General features: G+C 39.6%; 1 protein-coding gene across 5 annotated transcripts in view; it reads left to right on the forward strand.

The window, feature by feature from the left end:
• The window catches only part of LOC113033278 (leucine-rich repeat transmembrane neuronal protein 4), a 60,191-nt gene that overhangs the window by 18,540 nt on the left and 18,737 nt on the right, over nt 1-22,914 (forward strand). The window contains exon 3 of one of the 5 annotated variants that reach the window (XR_003274012.1): nt 11,084-11,311. The exons of 2 other annotated variants lie outside the window; for them this stretch is intronic. Coding sequence is in view for 1 of the 3 variants with exons in the window: in XM_026186928.1 (XP_026042713.1) it covers nt 11,084-11,158 (75 nt within the window). In the remaining 2 variants the exon portion in view is untranslated. Of the gene's footprint in view, nt 1-11,083; nt 11,588-22,914 lie in introns of those variants that run through there. 2 more of the 5 variants (XM_026186928.1, XM_026186929.1) reach the window with 2 other exon arrangements.

Genomic DNA, 22,914 nt, shown 5'->3' on the forward strand with positions numbered 1-22,914 from the left:
TTTCCAAGCGTGACTTGGAAAGCGTTATTCATGCCTTTATTACCTCACGTTTAGATTATTGTAATTCTCTTTTAACAGGGGTTGGGCAGGGCACTTTGTCACACTTGCAATTAGTGCAAAATGCTGCGGCACGATTTTTAACTGGCAGAAGAAAATTTGATCACATCACTCCGATTTTGGCCTCTTTACACTGGCTTCCAATTGAATTCAGGATCCGTTTTAAAGTCCTTTTATTGGCTTTTAAATCTCTAAGTGGTCTGGCACCTGTTTATTTGTCTGACTTGTTGAAGCCCCACGTCCCCACTCGTTCCCTTCGGTCAGCTGAGCAGTTGCTGCTTTCGGTCCCAAAGTCACGGCTGAAACTTAGAGGAGACCGAGCGTTCTCTGTTGCCGCGCCGATGCTTTGGAATAACCTTCCTCTCCATATTAGACAGGCTGCATCAGTGCCAGTTTTTAAGTCTTTATTAAAAACCTACTTTTATTCCCTGGCTTTTAACTCTGTGGGTAACTGATATTTTTATTGTTTTTTAACTTTATTGCTATGTCTGGTTTTATTACTATGTGCATATTAGTACTGTACAGCACTTTGGTCTACCAGGTGTGTTTTTAAAGTGCTATATAAATAAATAAATGATGATGATGATGATACTGAGGTCATGAATGAAATGGAAGGATTTTCTCATAGACTGCTACCTCCTGCTGGCCATGGGAAAGAATGCTAGTTTAAAGCACCTCTGCTTTGCTTCACTTTTCAGACCCACACGTATATAAACACACACAGATACATCTCTTACATAAGGTGTATCAGCACACTGCTAGAGTGGGCGTAGCATGTCTGTATAGAGCAGGGGAGCAAGAACCAGCCTTATTAAACAAATCAAACTTTTGATCAAACTCATATGAAATTTTGCCGAAGCACACAGCTGTTGGAGCACATGGAACAAATTGACTCAAGGAATGAAATGTGTCAGATTTCATTTCATGTGTAATATTGATGTTAAATGCTATGGAGATGTTTAAATATTTGCTGCCGTATAATCTGCTTTGACATGTATTGTGAACAGGTGGAGGGAGCGGAGGGATTCATCTCTCCGTTTTCACTCTGGCTGCCAATGCTTCTTTTCAAATCAAACAAATGGGTCAGCCCTTTGTTCCGGCAGAATATTTTTACTTGCCTTATCTAAAAGGGATATAATACACTCTGATCAGCGGGCTGTTTCAGCACTCTAAATTTAAAATGCTTTCTGGATTTGTGTAGGCAGACAGCAGTCAAACATTAACCAAAAAAAAAAAAATTTACTCCATGCTGGGCAAAATTGTAGTTAATTTTGGTCATTCACAGAAACGAAAAAACAACGCTGTCTACACAATGCAGGATGTGGGGCAGATATTCCTGTTGGGATTACGTGTGCTCCGAGTGAACAGAATTTAAACATACCTCAGCTGATTTCTGGATTTCTTTTCTTTCAGTTCGACATTCCCCAGGTACCTTACTCCATGTTTTTGTACCGTGTTTTTTTTTTACCAACATCCTTTCCCAGCTATGTTTCTCCATACAGCGAAAAGTAAACAAGCCAAACTTAAAGTAGGAAGACAAACTGACAGAAAGAACTTATACTTTTATAAAATTATATAGGCTGAAACTGCAAGGCCATGTGCTGGAAAACAAAATAAAGGCAATAAACTGGGAAAAAGCTTAATTAGCCAGTTTCCTTGGAGATGAGCCAGTTTTTCCATGCCAATAAATTCAGCAATCAAATTAACTTGTGAACGACACATTGACATAAAAATTCAATTCTGTTGTAACGTAGGTAGATGGGAGAGATTATGAGAAGAATATTTAGAGCCAGTGGAACTTGGTTTCTAAAGTGAAGCCATCATTTATGCCAATCAGCCAACGAACTGAATGCAATTAATGGAACTAATTCAGTTTTGTCAAATGAGCCAATTTAAAGAAGGAAAGCTGAACAATGTTATCTCCTTGTCCACTTTCTGAAAATGTTGAGCTGATTTTGTACAGCCAGTTTGTGTCCATGCACAGAAAACCTATTTGCTAGTTCATTTAAACTCATCTACTTTGGTAGACGGCTAAAAATGTTGTATTATGACAAAAAAGGTTGAAAGATCACCAGATGTCCATTGTTTGTGCCTTTGACGGAGTGTGTTTTATGCCCAAACCACAATCCTTTCCTAAATACAAGTTTAAAGTGACAAGAATGGAAAATAGTTGAGGCCATCATGTAGCATCCCCTACATGTTTTCTGATGTAGGACTTTAGGTACTCAACAGTCCTGGATGCTGCTTGCTGTTTTCCTTATTTCATCATGTGCTAAATGTTTACAGTTGGTGAAATGTCTGGACTGCAGGTATGTGAGTTCCTGGACTCTTCTCCTACAAAGCCATGCTGCTGTAATAGCTGCAGTATGAGCTTTAGCATTGTCTTGGTGAAATATGCAAGGTCTTCCCTGAAAAAGACGCCATCTGGTTTGTAAATCTGTTGCTCTAAAGCTCCATAGGCACTAGTGCACTTTCATACCTTTAGCAATGCAGGCATTTGTAGTGAGGGCTGATAAAAAGTCGGATGCTCCCTCTCCTCTTTAATGCAGGAGAAGTGGTGTTCATCTTATGCAAAAAAAAAAAAGAAAGAAAAAAGAGTCAAATTTCTATTTGTCTGACCACAGGACACGTTTCCACTTTACCTCAGTCCACTTTAAATGAGCTTTGGCCCAGAGAAGACATTTCTGGATCATGTTCACACACGACTTCTTTGCACGAAAGAGCTTTAACCTGCCGCCTTGTAGATGACACGGTGAACTATGTTCACAGACTGTGATCTCTGGAAGTGTTCCTGAGCCCATGCAGTGATTTCCATGCCAGGATCATGCTGTTTTTAATGCAGTGCCCCCGAGGGCTCGAAGATCACAGGCATCCAATATTGAATTTTAGCCTTGTCTCTTGCACAGAGTTTTCTCCAGATTCCCTGGATTTTTCATGATATTATGCACTGTAAATGATGAGATATTCAAAATCTTCACAATTTTGTAGACACAATTTTGGGGGAATTGATGAACATCTGCTCATCTTTATTTTTGACTCTAACTCTCTAAATTCTCTAATCACATTACTGACCTGTTGCCAATTATCCTAATTAGTTCAAAACGTCCCTCCAGCTGATTCTTTTTAGTACTACTTACTCTTTTTGCACTGGCCCATTTCTTTTTAGAGATCTGTTGCTTCCATCAAATTCAAACTAAGCTACTATTTTCCTTGAAACAGTACATGTTCCCATTTGATGTGTTTTCAATGCTTGATTGTGAATAAAGTCATTGCATGTAATTGGCTATACATTCTAGCAAAAGAATGAATAATAACAGAAGTAAACAGCAACATAAGACACAGCTATGTCTAAAATTGTGATCTAAATGTGTGAAAGTCCTGTCCTACTGAGGTTTGTTTCTGATCCATTATCACGCAGGCCATCGACATGATTTTATGTGGCATTACCATAAATTCAATAGCTGCTGATTATAAACTGCTCAGGAAGTGTCCTTAACCTCTTTTATAAATGATACATATATTAATACAAATCATTCAGTGACCATGGTAACACATATGGCTGTCAGCATGTGAGCACGTGGATTCACTCAGATCAATCAAGACAGTCAAAGGTTGTTAAAACGGTCGTGAGCGTGCATCCTGCTCTGTTCACTTTGATAACTTCATCAGCTCCAGTCAGCAAAGCAGCCGCATGGAGATCCTCTGTGCATGGAAATCCTCTATGTGCTCACCTCATTTTCTTCTAATTATTTAGTTTTATCAGTTCAATTGTTGCTCACAATGAGTTACTCATGAGCTCCTAGTATCACCATGGAACACAAATTAGAGCCTTCCAGTGCTGCATGATCCGCTTTCAAACCATTTTATTACCGGTCAGCATTACAGCAGCTGTTATAATGTTATGATGGTTATAATGTGATTTTGAAATGTTTCTGAACGCCTTGGAAATATTTTGCTGGCCTCTCTCCCCTGCTGGAGCCAGCGTTCTTTGTTCTCTGGAAAATACCAGCGCTGGAAAGCACTCCGATTTCTAGGCTATTGTACCAGAGTGAACCCCAAACATGTTTGTGGCTACACTTTGTTTGGATTCTCCATTCAGTAGCAGCTGCTGTCTCATGTCCAGCATTGTATATGTCCTCCAGTTAGAGAAAGATCGTTGTTTGGGTTCACCATAAGAAAACAGAAGCTTCTCCATCAAGGCTAAAATGAGGCCCACTGTAGTTAAAAGTAGATTTTGGGCAGTCGTTGCTTCCGACAGATTTACTCCTCCTCATGTAGCAAATAGATTCAAACTCCAGAGTAAAGAACAAAGCGCAGGGCTATGTGTTCTGCAGAGCATCCTTAGTACAGATAGATCTGTAGAGTTTAACCCCGGAGGACGGGCGTTTTTATCAATTTGAGATCAGGACTTATTGATCCTGCATGCCCGTACATGCTTGACATTACTGAAGACTCCCTGTTTTTGGTGACTCTCGTATCTTCGTCAATCCCTATTTCCATAAAGCACAGAGGTGCGAGCTCACAGCTGTAGCAGAATGGAGAGGTCATGCGCTTCTCTTGCTCCTGAGGCTTTTCGTCCCCCCCTTTCTTTCCACCCACCTGTCAAACAGCTTTTCTCCTCTGTAATAGTCTGACTGTATTGCACAGACACTGCCCTCAGTTGCAGTGGATTTCCAGCATTTTTCATTTTTCCCTTTTTGCCCAAATTTGACGGTGTACGGCCAAAATGTAATGAAACAAAAATGACCACATTTAAATGACAAGTGTAGCCCTCCATATTAAAGCGGCTTAATTCAATCTCAAATGTTTTGCTAAGGATGATGGAAACTATTTTCCTGCATAGCATTTTTCTTAGTACAATTTAGTGGTAATGTTTTTTTTTTTCTTTTCTCCAGTTTGCCCATACAGCACTACGTTTTGTAAAATAGCTCTTTATGTTCTAACTTGACATTTCAGTGCCACAACATGCTTGAAAAAGTTGAGAAATAGACTCCATGAATTTAGATGTCTCGAGTGAGCCGAAAACAAGGCTGCTGATATGAATCGTTATGAGCGGCAGCATTTAGTCCAATCTGCTTCACGTCGACCCACATGTCAGAGAGATGCACAATTCGCATTCATGCTGCCTTCATCTCTCTCCAGAGCACAGTCACACACACACACACACACACACACACACACACACACACACACACACACACACACACACACACACACCCACTGACAATGTATAACTCATCAAGAGCTGCGGAGATGGCAGCAGTCACATCTGACTGCAAAGTCAAGAAACGTTTTTATTTTTTCATTTCATTGTGGAAATTCTGAACAAACGCTATATTATGTGCTGTCTGTCAGCAGTTTCCGAGTCAGGCGACTGGTGTGTTTTTTTTAAAGAACAAAAACATTTAGTGCAAACCCAAGGTCCGTGGAGCAGCCCCTAAAGCTTGTTTGTTGGCAGAAGGGCAAAATGACAACCCATCAAGTTAGGTTTGTTTGCTAAATGGAAAGATTTTTCTTGGCCCTTGAATTTCTCTCTTGTTTAAGAATGTATTTCATTTTTATAACTGGCTGCACTCAAGGAAAGGCTTCATCAACCAGTTATTACCTGGTAACGTTAAAATGCTGAGCAAAAGTCTTGAGCTACTCCTCATTTCTTCATATTTTGCTTCCAAGCACCCAGATTTTCTTCTTATTCTTTAAAATAGCCTTGAGCAACAGTTTTCCAGGCTTTTTGAAGGTCTTTCAAAGTTTTATTTTGGATATTTTCTCCTTTTTCAATCATTTTCAGTCAATTTCTTGCACCTGAACATTTTCACATGAATGTTTACTTTGTTTTCTACTGTTTGTTAAGCCACTCTCCTATTAGTCATTTAGGCATACTAAAGACACCAAATGCAAGCAGATAACTTTAAGAGCCAAGTTTAAATCAAATCTTTAAGCATTTTGTTACTTTCCAGTGAGTGTCTAAAGCCATCTGTAAAACACGGTGGAGGCTCTGTCATGGTTTGGGTCTGCATTTCAACTGGTGGTGTGGGAGATCTTGTCAAAGCTAATGGAATATTACCCAGAAAAGTACCATCAGATTTTGATCCACCATGCAATACCATTTGGAAAGCATCTAATTGGCAACAGCTTCATTTGTCAGCATGACAATTATTTCAAACACTGCCAATGCAGTAAAATCAAATCTGGATAGAAAAACATACAGTGGAATACTGTCAGTGATTGATCAGCCTCTTCAGATCCTGGATCTCAGCATTATTGAAGCAGTGTGGGATCATCTTGATGGAGAACGGAACAAAAAGAAGTCGACATCCAAAGAAGAGCTTTGCAATGTCCTGAAGATGTGTCATTTTTTAGGCACAAGCTGCCAAAGAGAATTCAGGCTGTGTTAAAGAATACACGCGGTCATACCAAATATTGACTTCCAAGCGCTTTAAAATTGTACAAACTCGGATTTTATATATTGCAGTGTGTGCAATATTTCATTAAATTGCTATGTCTGCTTCCCATTTTTCTGTGAAAACGTAAAGAAGTGAGGGCTGGCTCAAGACTTTTGTATAGTACTGTACAGCTGCAGCAAGGGCCACTTTAAAACCCATACATACAAATTATCTTTCAGCCGTTCTGCTGTCTCAGGACTTGGGTTAGTGTACATTTTGTGGTGATGGTTCTAATATTACATTATTTAAAGTGGACTACTTAATAGCGTCCTGAATTTTTGAGCAATTGTACAGACAAGAACACTCTGACTGTAGTGGTTTGAGTGAGAAACTGCAGAAAAGAATATTCTGAAGTTGAACTTCCTGATATTTCAAAATTACTTCCATTAATCATAAGCCAACAACCATGGGCTCTATTTACAAGAATCAATGGTGCAGTTTATAAGGTCTTTAAAAAACCTCAGCTGGTCCATGCAACATGGTGGAGCAGGAGCAGAACACTGAGCTCTGCTCACATCATTGAACTTCTCACCCTATTATGCAAAGCAGGCTGAGCCGTTCTGCAAAGGAATGCCATTGGTAATGGCGAGGTTTAAGTCCCTGATAGCTGAGAGTGAGGCTTGAGCTTTATTTGTAGCTCTGCAATTTCTTTAAGTCAGCGGTGACTCAACAGTTTTTGACCACAGTCATTAACCTAACCAGCTGCTCTTAATGATGATAATATTACCAGACATTTAGAGGACTCGTTTCAAAGAGGAACTAAAATGTGGATTTATTTTATTTATTTTTTTGGCTTTTTATACTCTTGGTGAATGAGCTCCAGTTCTTTGTGGATCAATAAGTTATTAGCAATAAATTGAACATAAGATACAAAAAAATACAAGACGCATTTTTCACTCTCATGCCTCGATCCTCCTCCAGAAACATTTCTGCTGGTGAGGTGAAGTGTGTTATTGCTTTCGTAAAACAAAAAAAGGCACTCTTCGAGGTCAGCTGGGCTCACCATGCTGGTTTATGCAATTACACATCTTTAATTTGCTTAGCGTAGCAACTTGTTTGCATTTAATTTGCTGTTTCATATTACAGCACAGTTGTTGTGCCTAAACACATGCCTACTCACACATTTAGCAGAAATGAGGCTGCATGAGAATCCAATTAAGGCACCTTTTCCCCTCGTCCAGTTGTGCTTTTGCTTGAGTGTGTAATGACAGAATTACTGAACCTTCTACGCACATTGTTGGATAGATTTTTAATAGGGCTCTATGAAGGGGGTAGAAAACACTGTGTATCTTTGTGGTTTTGGTAAAACTAACCCAGTGTCACAATTTGGTGCTGGATGAGGAGCTAGATGAGGAATCAAAAGCAGGACTCTTAAACATGGAGAAGACGGATTCAAAAAGGCAGAATTATTGCGCTGTTGACACTTGAAACATAAACTCATGAACTAGAAACTAAGAACTTAAACACTAGGGAAACTAGAAAACTAGGTGCCAAGTAATTTGGAAACACACAGCACATGGAGTGGTACGACACAACAAAGGGCAAAGGAAAACACAGGGCTTAAATGCACAGGCAAGACAACAAGAGGATGGGGAACAGGTGGGAACACCGCTGGGACAAATCTGACATAACAAGACAAAGGAAGCAAAGCAGAATACACTGACATAAGTCAACGACTATCAAAATAAAACAGGAGGCATGACATCATGTAGATGCAGACTTGACACGGAAACACGACAGACTCTGGGACAGAGGAAATACAAAAGCAAACGAAAACATGGGAACAGACTAAACATAGGCTAAACACTAAGGGAGAGAGGACTAAGATTACCGAGAACTAAAGAAACCCAAACACATGAAAAAATATTCAAAGAATCTAATTCCAGAAGCTGAAACACAAATAGTGGGTCGCAGACCAAGTACCGTGACACCCATCTTCTACTTAATGCAATCTGTTTGGAATGTTATCATATGTGTCCATCAATGACCTCAGTGGACATACCCTATCAGAGCAGAGAATAACCTACTGCAAATGTTCACATTTTGTAAAGTTAATGTATGTTTATCCAGCTGTCAGCTCTCACAGGCCAAACCCTGGAGAGATCACCAGTCAATCGCAGGGCTAACACAGAGAGATAGACCTGTGTTAGCACTGGTTCACACCAGTGAACCAGTTAGATTTTTTTTTAGATTCACCTGCTACCTTAACATTCATGTCTTTGGAGTGAATAAAGAAGCTCGAGTACCCTGCGATACTGCACGCAGGCACAGGGAGAACATGCAGCCTTCACACGGAAAAGCCCCAGCGGGTTCCTACTGTGAGGTGATGGTGCTAATTACTTAACCACTGTGCCTGTATAGATGGATGGATAGATTCTAGTATATTTTGTCTATATAGTGATAAAATCAGAACACACTAGAGCTTTACACAGACTCTTATTCCTTTTATTCATTTACTTCACCAGGCAACTCTAACTATATAATTAGTCTGGAGAGACATGGAAGCACACTACAACTTGACCAGGTGGCTGACACATCGTCACAACTGTTAGGTGATAACTGTCATTTCCAATAACTGAATGAAGATTTTAATAGCTTGTAATGATGCTGTAATAGGTGTAATAAGATGAAACAAGAAGGTAATAATATGCAAATAGCAATAATGATCTTCTGAGTAATATTACATTGAAATATATGTAATTACGTGATAACAGGGGATAATAATGCAGAAACTGTGAAGTAGCATAACATAAGCAGCATGAAAGGTGATAGGAAGACAGCATCTGCAGACCGTTCAAGTTTCTTTTAAGTGTTCTTTATTTTCTGGCGTCGCCCTTCAACAATTATCTCAAAAAACATAAGAAGCCCTGAGTCAAAATCTCACCTGCTTTATATAGAATTCCTACTCACACCTGGATCTCATTAACCTCTACATTGGGAAAACAGGGTAGACTAAATAACACGGTCTAGACAAAGAAACAGGAATAAAATCATTTTTCCACTTAACAAACTCATTCACCCAACTAAACAGTTTGAAAAGTCAATCTCTTCACCTAATCTGATTCATGAGGTTATTTTAAATGAAATAAACAATTTTACACAAAATAAACACCCCTTCATTTGGTTACACCCAATTGACATGATCAGTGACATCATATCCTATAAAATCAGGAAGTACTGGGGCGGCTCTTCCCACATACCTGCTTTACACATAGGACCTATCCTAAGGAACACACAATGGTAAGTATAACCAAACTACATAAACAAATGAAAGATTCAAATCAATTAATGATGAAGTGACATTTAGCTTTAAGTACATTTGCACTGATGACATAAATATAACCAATGCTACCACAAACAGACCCGGGATAGTATGTAGAGCTAAGGTTACATGTGCTGTGTTTACATTAAAGCATTATGATAGACTATGGGATAACAGAACACAAAATAACAATATATGCAAGTGACAAATGGCAAATGAATTCTGTCCTAGCCACTTTGTCACAAAACAAATATATGTCTGTGAGGCAAAACAATTACTAATAGTATCAAAATATTATAGTAATAATATTAACCTCCTGACCATTAAATTGTAATATCTGTGCATTTGTATATACAAACTTGTGGTAGTAACCTCATAATTATAAGTTAATGTTGTTTGCTTTAACCGTGGCTCCATAGTAGAGTGGTTTACACTGTTGCCTTACACATGAAAGCTCCCCAGTTTGATGCTGGAAGGAGACTTAGATCCCATTGGGGGCTGCGTCAGGAAAGGCATCTGGTGTAAAACTCTGACAAATCACATATAATGAGCCATCTGCTGTGGTGACCCCATGTGAATAAGGGAGCAGCCAAAAGAAGCTTCATTGATTGATGCTTTGACATATTAGGATACTGTTATCATATTATAATACTGGAGTGATTCCTGCATTATGTCCTTAGCATTCGTCTTTGTTTGAAGGTAACTGGGTAAACATTATATGTAATGTGTGACTTATTTCCTGGAACCACCTGAACATGTGGTAGTTTCATACCAGGAATCAGGGCTGCAACATACAAAAATCCCTGTTTCTGTCTAATTCCATATCATTGACATATTAAAGCAAACTCAATTATAAGGCGTGTAATTAAGAGATGATAACTTGCTATTTCCATACAGAAATAGTTGGAATATTCACAGAGTAACATGGAGCGCTGTCTTTTGTCCCGTCTTCCTCCCCTAACCTTGAACTGGTCATGGCAGATGGCCGCCCCTCACTGAGCCTTGTTCTGCTTGAGGTTTCTTCCTGGTAAAAGGGAGTTTTTCATTCCCACCGTCACCAAGTGCTTGTCATATGCCGTGGGAGTGTCTGGTCGGGTGTGGTCCAGGTTCCTGTTGTCCATTCCCTGGGGTGGAGTTGGCCAGCTCATCACCTGCTTCCAATTTCCAGGCCTCCATCTAGAGGGTTTTTAAGCCAGGGCTGCCTGCCACTCCTCGCCAGTTTGTCCTCCTACCACCCGTGATAAACTTGGCCTCCTCTGTGCTCGGACTCTGTGTGCCTGGATCGTGGGTTAATGTGTTCTCCGTCTCCTGTGTTCTCCAGATTCATCACCCGTCGTGCTCATCAGCAGTGCTGGTTCTGTTTCCATCCCGTTCTCCAGTCTGCCTAGAACCCTAGGACTACACACTCACCTTCTCCTCAGCCTGCCCTCCAGCCCGTACTTCAACTCCCCTGACACCTTGGAACCTGGACCAGCTTTCCCACACTCTCAACCATCCCTGGGACACTCCCACAGCAACCCCTTCCCCGCCTAATAGCCGGTGTTTTCAAGTAAGCACAAGACTCTCCACTAGTACCACTCACCTCTGTCCTTTAATTGTTTCCCATTCAGTAAAACCCTGTGTTTGCAGAAGTTCCCGCCCGTGTTCTCTTTGTGTTCAAAGTCCGTTTCGCCGCCCTCGGGCCTCCCTCAGTTCCTGCGAATAATTTCTGTTAGACCCAGTCTTGTTTAAGTTCCTTTTCCTTTCAATAAATTGTATATAGTTCGAGCAATTGAGTCTGCTCTTGAGTCCACTGCATCCTTGTTTGTGACAGTGCTTGCTAAAAAGGGGTTGTCTGATTGTTGGGGTTTTTCTCTGTGTTACTGTAGGGTCTTTAGCGTACAATATAGTCCATTGAGGTGACTGCTGTTGTGATTTGGTGCCATATAAATAAGATTTAATTGAAATTATTGTTATCTCCTTGTTTCCATATTATTACTACATTATTCCTAGCCTGTAATAGGAAGTGCTGCCAACATTTTAAATATATTCATACCAATATGTATTTTGTTGAAATATATATTCTTATATTCGATTATTAATAACATAATTATAGCACAATGAAGGAACATTGGGAATTTAATGTCTTGCTAACCACTGTACGCATCATAATTGACATTAACAGGGTTTGTGTGGGTACAGTATTAATCATCCGCACCTACATTTGCCTCAGTGTCTGATCTTTAAGAGCATTGTATGGAATAAACAACACATCTACAGTACATTCACATTGCTAGCACTATTCTTTTTGCCTTTAACCTCTGACATCGTGCTGTTTAACAGCACAACATGTGGCATGCCTCATTATGTAAATTGTTTCCACGGTCACTAATAGTGTCTTTTCTTTGCAACAATAAACTTAGTGCACGTACACATACATGTAAATGCTTGGCTGAAATTATACGCTTCCTACGTTACACACATGAATGTCATTGCATACACATCTTTGTCACACATACACAGAACCCAGGTTAGACACATTGATGACTCTCACACTGTAGGTGTGAGCGAGCATGACTAAGTGTGTGTCTGCAGTGGGCTGCTGTTTGTCCACACTTCTTTTCAGCCTTCCGCCCAAAGCACACTGGGACAGGCTCCAGCTACTGGACACGGATGAGACTTACAATGCAGCACAATGAAAACAGATGTTTACTGTCGCTGTGAAATGGTAGTGATGTCCAAGCTGTACAATGCAATGTTGAGGAGTAAAACATGGACAGGGGAGAGCAGTGTGGCACAGATATAAATTAATGTTGATAAATCACTGAGTATAACCTTGATTGATGCACAGTGGAATGCAGCTAAAAAGGTAACTGGGCAGATTCACTAAATGGTTGAAATACGTAAAAAGAGATTTTGGTGTGCACCACTGTGTGCTGCTCAGTGCTTTGTACATGAAATTGGCTTTATAAGGTTGGTGGTGATCGATCTGAAGATGAATAGAAACCGAAATGGTAGCCAAATGTCTGCTCTGTCTGAGAAAGCGAAGATGAAAACATTTGTGTACTGTGTCCATCATCTCCTGCCGTGCCCACGCTTCTTCACACAGCTCAGTCATGAAAGTGAAGCGCGGCCAGCAGAAAAAAAGAAACTGTACCTCTTTGTTAATGGGGCTTTTCTTTGAACTGAGCTAGCAGAATTTACTTGAGATCGTCGGAATGGTGTATCTGAGGATATAGCCTTAAGTTCCATTTGAATAATATATAAGCCACATAAAAGGTTGATGACAATGTCAGGTGTAAATGGGGTACGTCTGTCTGCACAGCTGAGGAGAAAGGAATCTGTTGCTGACACCAAAATATTCATCAGAGATTCAACTGATGGTGATAAAGCTTTAGGCTTGGCTTTTATACAACAGGACTCGAGAAAAGATGAGTCAGTCCACTTCTTTTGTATTTTTCACCTTTGCTAAACATACTGGAGCTCATGAAGAGCCAAGAGCGCTGGGCTAATTAGTCTTTTTGAAATGATTGATATGAAGGTTGTGGACACATGCCAAATGAGTAAAGCCTAGGATGACTCATGAGCTTGGATTTTGCCTTTAAGTTTTATGCATTGTTGCACAGTACAAAGATGTGAGATACTCAAACAAACTGTTTTTGACTTCACAGAGTCCTTGATGGCATGCAGGGCTTACTTTATTATGATGGCTCATGCAGAGATAAACAGAGTGTGGAATTTTATATATATGTGTATATAGTGATTCTCCGTTAAGACAGTCTGGGGGAGTTTGTTAAATAAAAATGTCTATGCATTTATCATATTAAGGCAAGTTAGCCCAGAAATAAAGCCAGTTGCGTTCTGTTATTTTTCCACATATAAATGAATAAATTCATTTTGCAGACCTGTGTGCCCTCTGCAAGATGGCACTAAATACAAAATCGACCTTGAAAAATTAAAATCTCAAACTTTGTAATGACATTTTTTACAGTACTGTGTGAAAAATTTCATACAAAAAAGGAAATAGGTGCAGTGATTTACTGAAATATGCAAACATAAGGTTACTTGTAATTTCTTTAAGCAGTCTTCAGGAATAGTTCTGCTGGCTACTTGAAGGACATTCAAAGCTTTTCTTTAGATTTTTGACTGCCTTCTGTTTCATTCTCTGCCAACATTATCCCACACTGCCTCAATAATGTTGAGCACTGGGCTCCGGGGAGACCAATCCATGACCACATTCAGAATTCCATCAGTTTTGACAATGCAGCCCCAAACCATGATACCTGTCCTGACCACCTCTGTACACACTGATGACAATTTCAACTACATCCGACCTGTTGATATTTATTTTTAGTCCAGTTCTTGTGTGATGCAGCATACCTCAGCTTGACCATTTCTGGTCTCAAGTGAACTGTAGATCAGCCAGATGCATCTCTCAGATCCCGTATAAGGTTTCTTCTGGATTTTTTCCAATTTCTAAGGACAGGACTGTCAAATATTTTTCATCTGCTCTAGATAGTTTTCAGCCCTGTCACTTTTACTTTTATCTACCAAGTGTCCAGTTTCCTTAACATTTTTTAAAGGGCACACTCCACACCATGCTGATATATTCCAAGCTTTTGATTAATTTTCAAAGAAAAACTTTGAGAGACATTCAGAAAACCTGGAGAACTACTCCTCAGGACCACTTTAAAAAAAATTATAAGACAGTCTGACTCCTCGGAAGCCAAATATAAAGAAATGAAGGGGGGGATGAACTTTTGCACAGTACTGTGGATTATATAACAGTTTTCTGTGCAGTCTGGTATTAAATATAACAAATGATTTTAAGATGAAATTTAGTTTAATAAGCCTTCATTGACCATTGAGTGTTATTGGTTTAATGAGCTGGTCAGTGGTAAAGTGACTGCTGTGGACATATGAACAGATATTGTGAAATTATCTTGGTTTAGATGAAGTCTAACATAGGAATTTACATAGCATGTAGTGACATACAGTAGCAAAAACATCCGGGACTCAGACCTTTTTGAGTTAAATTTGGCCGCTGTCATCTTCGACCAGTAGCTGCTCTGCTACAAACACTCCTGCTACTAGGAATTTCTGTTGTAACCACCTGGACATGCACATTTGCACTTGATTACTGGAAGTCTCAAATGTGTCATGTCTCCACCATAATTTGTGTTTCAGCAAAAAAGAAAAAAACTGCTAGGAGACAAATTTGGCAAGTGGGGTGTGAAGTGATCGACAGTCATGCTCCTGCTGGTGCTGCTGACCTGGTCCTTCTCCTTCAGGCTTAGGCATGGTAAACTCTTAACTAAAGCCTGCTGTTTAGTCCGTGGTTTGTATCCAGAGATCCAGCTTTCATTAGCAGTGGCCGTGGCAACAAGAAAGTTGGGTTGGTCTGATACAGAAGTACATGTTTAATGTCTGGACTAGTTTGGGAGCCATTTGTGACATCTTAAATGCACATACAGATGATATTGTGGAGAAATCATTCAAAGATACATCTGGTAAGGTTTTTGTCTCTGAGGTCCGAGAATTTCTCCAATGCAACTTGTGGTCTAAAGCAACATCTCCCTCTCCTCATATTCAACCGCTTGTGGCAGATGGCTGCCCCTCCCTGGTTCTGCCAGATGTTTCTTCCTATTAAAAGGGAGTTTTTCCTTGTCACTGTTGCCAAGTGCTAGCTCACAGGGGGTCATCTGATTGTTGGGTCTTTATCTTAAGATATAAAGCACCTTAAAGCAACTGCTGCTGTGATTTGATGCTAGATAAATAAAACGTGAAATTACATCTAACAATGTTTTAGGTTGTAACCTGGAGAAGCTGGGTTATGAACTTTTTTACACATATTGTATTTCCTTGTCAGTGAGGCAGTTTGACACTTAAAGTGAATAATTCCAATGCAAAAGCAAAGTTTGGCCAAGGTAGTTAGAGTGCTGTGCTGGGAATTCTCTAGAAGCTGTCTCCTTCAGTTGTCATTGTTCTGTTGCTATATTTATTCCAGCACTGAGTCTGAATGGAGGCAGTTATAGGGTTTGCCACCTCTGTGTGATTACTTAAACACAACATTCAGCTTAGTCCGCTCTCCATTCTGCAGTTTTCCTCAGTGCTGTAGAGCATTTTATCGTCTTTACGCTCTGTTCTTTTGGGGTATTTGAAGCTTGCAGCTAGCTTTAATTTTTTTGGTCCATGCTCTGCCTCTTGCATGAACCTGATTTGCTTCTCTGTACATATATAATACTCCAAAAGTTACAGCTGGAAATATTTTAAAAGGAAAGTATTTCCTTACATGTAGTAAAATACTCCCTTGCTTTAGATACTAGCTTTTCGTGTGCGACTTACTATAAGCACTTGTACTACTACTCGTGTAACATCTGGGCAGCTTGTTTCTCAAACCAGTAATCTCTTCTTAGTGCTTCTTGAGCATCTTTACATGTGCTCTGCTCCGTGTTAATCACTGTGCACATATCATTTGTTTACACCAACATACATACATATGTATTGAGCTGGCTCGATGACCAAACAAGTGTACTGTATGGTCAATATAAGCTTCACAGTCGACACTGTGCAGAGGAGATGACAGGATAATTACAGGTATGTACGGTTTGCTGATAGCACAGTGGGAAAGGTCAAGGGGTCAGCAGATCAATAGATTTCTTTCTGTCAGCCATGTGAATATTCATAACAAGGTCAGAGGTGATCATTTGTTCACACAGTGAAAGCAGTAAATCAGTGGATCAAAGAATCATCTTTAATTCATTCTTTCGTTATCTGATTCACAATTCCCTTCATTTCCCTCGCGGATAATGCATCAGATAAACATTCAAATGATCACTAGTTTGCATGCACATATTTAGGTAATTTTTTTGTCCAGTATCGGACATCCTAAAATCTTTTATTTCAATAAAACATTTAACCTTATCCCATTAGGCTGTACTCCTTCCTTTTCTTAGCTATTTACTGTATACTCTCCGATTCTCTGATTTTATTTGGTGTATCTGGTTAGCCTTTCTAAGGTACACAGGGAAAAGAAAACATTTCAGAGAGGCCTTTTTTCCCAGGGTAAGGACTAACAATCTCACTGCCCTATAAAATGAGATCTGTGCCCTTATTTGCACCAAGGCCCCACAGCACAATCTCACCACGAGGAGAGAAAACGCCACAAGGCTGGCAGATCGCATCCATGGGCAAGAGGTTCAATTACTTCAGTTGTCATGGAGCAATAAATGACAAATTAAGTGGCTGGCACTGAACACTGCTTGAAGGAGGCTGTGTCAGAATTCTAATGTCAGCTGTGTCTGACAGTGGGTAAAGAGATAGACAGCGAGAAAGAAAAAAACCTTAAAGTTTGGCAAAGGAGAAAAACAGACAACTGTTTTTCAGCAGGATAGATTCTCCTTGACCTTGATTCACAATATTAGGCGTGTTGGCTGCTTGAAAGATGGTTCATGGATGTTTTAATTGCTTTTTAAAAGACCTTCGTGTTATTTATAGGTCCAGTAAACAGCAGGGTGTATTGTTTGGCTGTGTTCATTTAGTCTAACATCTTTATCTGATTATATCCTTTTCAGATGCCCGTGATCTTTGCTACGACAGACTGGAACAGGCATTGTAATCCTGTAATTAATAGAGTCTGCATAGAGAATTTAGACACCGGCCTAATGCAAGTTCTCTGTAGTGCCAGTTTTCATCACGCTGCAAATCTCAATAACTCTAAAGCCACACTAGCAGCATTGTGAAGCTTTAATGAACGTACACACTGAGAAACAAAATCTGTGGATATTAAATGGAGACATTGTGCCACTCTCCGTGTGTTACTACTGTTAGGTGATACATGTAAAGATTGGCCTAATGGCCGTGTTGTATGAAGCAGACATGAAAGCAGCCCACATTACTTCATTAGATGTCAATGCAAAACAGAAGACGTTGTCTTCATAGTGTATTAATGGATGACAGAGAGTATATATATATATATGGAGATGTAGGTGACCCACACCTACCCCACATTTGCCTTATTGGTTCAAGAGAAGGAAAAGAAACACCCCCCTTTGTGATATTCTACTGCTAGCTATGAACTACAAGCCAAGTACGTGTTTATATGAGTTATTGCAAATTACCTTCAACTATGCTACACTTAGCAGCAAGCACCTGACCAAACAGCAAATGTGAGATCATGATTTACTTTCTTTGAAACTGCTGAACCCTCAACCTTTGGCAACCACTTTTGATCACAAGGCGACTGCATAGGTCAACATGGGTTGATTGGAATCGCTCTCAGATTAGCAAAGGCTTGCCATCCAATTTATAAATGCAGATAGACTGCCAACTCACTGCAATGAGTCTGAGTCATTTTGCTGCAATGGGGGCAACTTGTCTGTTTGCAGTACAGGAACTGACTCAACTCGTAGCCAACTGGTTACATTCTGGTTATTTTCCTTTGTAAAAGCAAGGCTGCCTGCAAAGCGCTTGTGTCAACAGCTACGTGATGAAGTTGTATCTGAAGGTGAATTTCCATTTAATGTGATGTAGATGGCAATGGCTTTGCAATGGATTTTCAACAGATGGCAGCAGATTTGCAAGTTAACTGAACTGTATCATAAACAGATTACATGCAAACCAATGTGACCTAATTCAGTCAGAAACTGGTGGCAACCTGACTCTGTTTTATCGGGATTTAATTGGTGTTTTATCACACCAAAGTTGCGCAGACCTGGTGCCCATTTTTGAAGCAACCATTTCAAACCCAACAAGCCGGCCGGTTCAGTGCACACAGCTGCAATAAATTTTGTTTGCACTGCAGCCTCCAATCACTGTTTCTCTAGTGTGTAGCATTAGCTGTTAAATGCTAAAGACTTAACATTTCTATTGCCTTCCATCAGGTAACATTGGGTTAAATTTGTTTAGTCAGTGTTCTACTTCAGTAGAACTTGATTGTTCTACTTGAAATGTCATTTGCATTTAGACAAACAGAAACGGCTAAAATCTGGTTTATAAATATTGGCTGAAGGATTTAACTGAAGTGGCCATCTAAACAGTTCATTCAATAATACAATGAAGTGATTGTAATAATTTAATAGATTAGTCTAAATATAGGCTTTAGTCAGACAGACTGGACAATATCTTCAGAGGTGTGAAAAAATGTTTGCCCCCTTTCAGAATTCCTATTTTTTTCTTTGTACGTTTGTCAACATTAGACAAAGATAACACAAGTAAACAAAATGCAGTTTCTAAATGAAGGTATTTATGATTAAGGGAAAAGAAATCCAAATCTATATGGCCCTGTCTAAAAAAAGTGATTGCCCCCTAAACCTAATAACTGGTCGGGCCACCCTTAGCAGCAAAAACTGCAAACAAGTGTTTGTGATAACTGGCAATGAGTCTTTTACTGTGCAGGAATTTTGGCCCACTCATCTTTGCAGAATTGTTTTAATTCAGCCACATTGGAGGGTTTTCAAGCATGAACCGCCTTTTTGTTTTAGTAGACAGCAGAATTCATGGTTCCATTTACCACACAGAATTTCTTTTTTCAGTTTACAGACTTACTTGAATCACCTTCAATATAAGACATTGTTCACAGCGGCTTTAATACTCGGCCGAACCGACAGGTCTGCCATCCACACTGCCGAGCCACTGGCTTGCCCGAATATAAGGTTTTTTATACTAAAGTACCATCGGAAGTTTTGAAATTAATTTGATTGCTAAACACAGCGGATTAATGGTCAACCTTTAATCTGCTTAGTTTTTATTCCCCATTTTGAGCAGAGGTAAATAATCAAATGACTGAGACCAAACTGAACCACTAGGTCTTGTAATCAATTACATTTTCTGTCTTCAACCAGCTGGGCTTAAAGGAGGGGGGTGGGGCAAAACGAAAAAACATAAAATCATTTTATATCACTCCAGGATACAGACAGACCCCGCTGGCATCCTTTACACCCACCTTTCCTTCATCTTATCGATGAATTTAAATGTATGTTGTTCGGAAAACATTGAGGTTGCTGACCTCTACTCCCTCGCTCCCTTCATTCTCTCCCCTCGCTCTTCTTATGTGATTTATTACTGGCCGTCCTGCTGGGTACATTGCATCCTGCTCAGCAGATAGACAGTGTAACTGAGTCATGCTGCAGCAGTTTTGTCAGGGTAACAAAACATTTGCACTGGGACTGTGAACTTACATCCCCAAGGTGACCTCCAGGGACATCCTGTTGGGCTACTCAAGGTGACAGCTGAGCACTTGAAGCACACTGAGCAGAAAGGGAATGCGCTGCAGTAAAATGAAGGAGGGCATCACGCGGATGAGATTCATTCATCTTAATAAAGAGGACCATCAAAGTGATGTGGCTGCAGAGCTCCTAGTTAGACAAGGGAAGAAAGGCAGGGAGACAGAGAGAGGAGGGAAGAGAAGCAGACAGGGCTATGGGTAAGGCTTTCCAGCTGTAAACACAATGTTCTTTCCCCGGCATCATTCCCCTGAATAGAACAGTACCTACCTGTTGGCAGCATACTGGCAGAAAAGCTCGTTTTTGCTGAAGTGCTGCAAAGCACATTTTAATTTGACACCCCAAATGCTTGGTAGCACAATTATTCTTTTAAGTGAAAATCTGTCACACTTTCATAAAAATAAACGTGTTTTGCTACTCCACATCAGTGGCTGACATACAGTAGCACAGCAGCGATTCAAAGAAGAGTCGAATCACAAAGGCTGTTACATTCCTGTTTTAAACACCCACGTCTGTGGGGTCTTTCCCATAAGATATCTTCTGGCATACAGGGAATGATGCATTTTATGCTGCCAGCAGTGTCTCTGTAATAAATACCGGGTATTTATCTCAAGCAGGGAACAAACTGGGAAAATTGCATCGCCTCCAGATGCTACGGCTACACTCAAGTTCATCATAAAATAGAAAGGCAAAGACGTCACTTATTGATTGACAAGTAATCTCCTGTAAAAACAAAAGCAGAGTGACAGCTTGAGTGGTTTTCCTTACAAGAGTGATAGCATGCAGAGAAAAGTGTACCGCATCACCTCCTACCTCTTCATGCAACCAGCTGCTTCCCCCTCCTGCAATATTTAAGACTGATCTGCTGACAAAAAAGCTCCAAATATCTCTATATTTTCATGTAGACGGGCTCTTTTTTCGTAGGCTTGTTTGTGTTTTGACAGAAATCTGGTCGTTTAGCCCCGTAGAGGAATATGCCTAATATTCCAAAAGCTGTCTTGTGTGTCTACATGACCAATTTAAAGCCAAATTAATTTTGGTTGATGGTCCTTTTTTAGGGGCTTTTATTTGATGGGGCAATGTAGAGTAGACAGGAAAGTAGGGAGAGGGGGTGATTTACATTTGAGCCCAGACTACTGCAGTAAGGACCACAGCGTTCAGTGCAGCAGAAAAGAGTGTGAAGTAGATTAAAAAATTTAATTTGACATCTTTCATTTTGAATGTGTTCTATTTACACTGTAATAATAGCATTTGGGTCTGGCTTGGAAATGGGTGAGCTACAACATTCATATTGTGCATATTACTTTGTGCATGTGGGGTTGTGTTAAAATCATTGTGCATGCATGTCACGGTAAGTAGAGTTAGTACAGTTGGTCTTACGCTGGGATTTTTTACACAGGTTTTATTGCATTTTCTAATACACACTTAAAGGTCACTAATGAGGTTACACTGTCTTTACAAGAGAAGCCCACCGACTGTGACTAACATTTTCAGAACCACTTTACTGTACACAATAAAAACAAAAACTTGGTGGCAGCAGGATATTATCTTTTTTATTTCATGCAGCCTTCATGATAAAATCTGGTGCTTCTGCTGTCATGGTTAAAAACAAAGTACACAGGACTTAAGTATGCAGGCATTTATAAAAAAATTTAAAAAAGTACGTAAATCCTACAAGGTCCTAAAATGAATACAACTTCAGATGAACAACAATGCATGACACATTACAGTGTGTCATTATTTAATATCATTTATCAAATACACCCTATGCATCATCTGGCAGAACTACGTTTTGCAGCAATATCTTGATCATTTTCTGTATGACTTTATCAGTAGCTCACATTGGTGTGAAGAAATCCAGGTGCATTCTTCTTTACTGTATTAGTTCAGTTCATTGAGGTTTGCAGGAATTCACTTATACTATCTCTGTTTCATGGACATTGTTCCAGAAGCCTTGTGGTTTTGTTCAGTTTCAACTTTGCAAATCTAAGTACTCTCTCATGTTCTTTTTAGAGGGAAAGGCTTGTTCCAAGTAAGCCATACTTTTTTAGTCTTTTTATAATTGTCTAACTGTCATTAGCTGTAATGTTTAACATGCTAACTGAGGCCTATAGGGTCTGAGATGTAGCTCTTGGGTTACACAGTCTTGGGTTTTCTCTTTACATCTTTACAATACAAAGTGTCTTGTACAGCGTGACTTACATTGTGATTTGGTGATATATAAAAAACAAATGTAAATGAACAGGATGCTATTTGAACCTTAAGCCTCAGGCTGCATAGTCAGATGGCTGATTGCATGTTTCCTGCTGTTGATTGATCTCCCTTTATAGGACAAACCATTTATAACCATTCAATACAGTTTGTAGCTGGGGAAGTGAAAGAATGGATGGATATTTTTGGTAGACCCTAAATTTTACCATTTTTTCTGAGTCATGATTCATTTGCGTAAACATATGCATAAATTCTTTAGCTGGCACATGGGGAAAAATATCAAATGTTTAACAATTATCTGTATAACAATAGTCGCTCCTGTTTCTGTTGTAATTTGGACAAAACAGGCACAAAGTTCTCTGAAGTGGATGAATCATGATACCAAAAAAGAAAATCGTAATAAATCCAGATTTCAGAAGAGCTGTAGAGAAACCTTACTCAAATGACACCCACATTCCAGATGTGCCAGTTCGTGTTGTTTACTATCTTGCATGATACATGCAGTATGCCAACAAAAAGAAATATTGAAAAAGGAGAGAAAAGATGGTTCAGGGGGGTTGAAGTTATGTGAAGAAGCTTGCCTGATCATTTTATGAAACCTTTATTCTTATAAAAAGAGACAGCAAACAAACAGAAACCTGTTTAGAAACAAACTGTCTTGTTTATATGTGGAATAAAAGCAACTCTGTTACAGAGGATTGATCATTTTGAAATCCGAAACAGATAATAGTCAGCCCAT

Source organism: Astatotilapia calliptera, chromosome 12 (assembly GCF_900246225.1).
Source record: "Astatotilapia calliptera chromosome 12, fAstCal1.2, whole genome shotgun sequence".
Lineage (NCBI taxonomy): Eukaryota > Metazoa > Chordata > Actinopteri > Cichliformes > Cichlidae > Astatotilapia > Astatotilapia calliptera.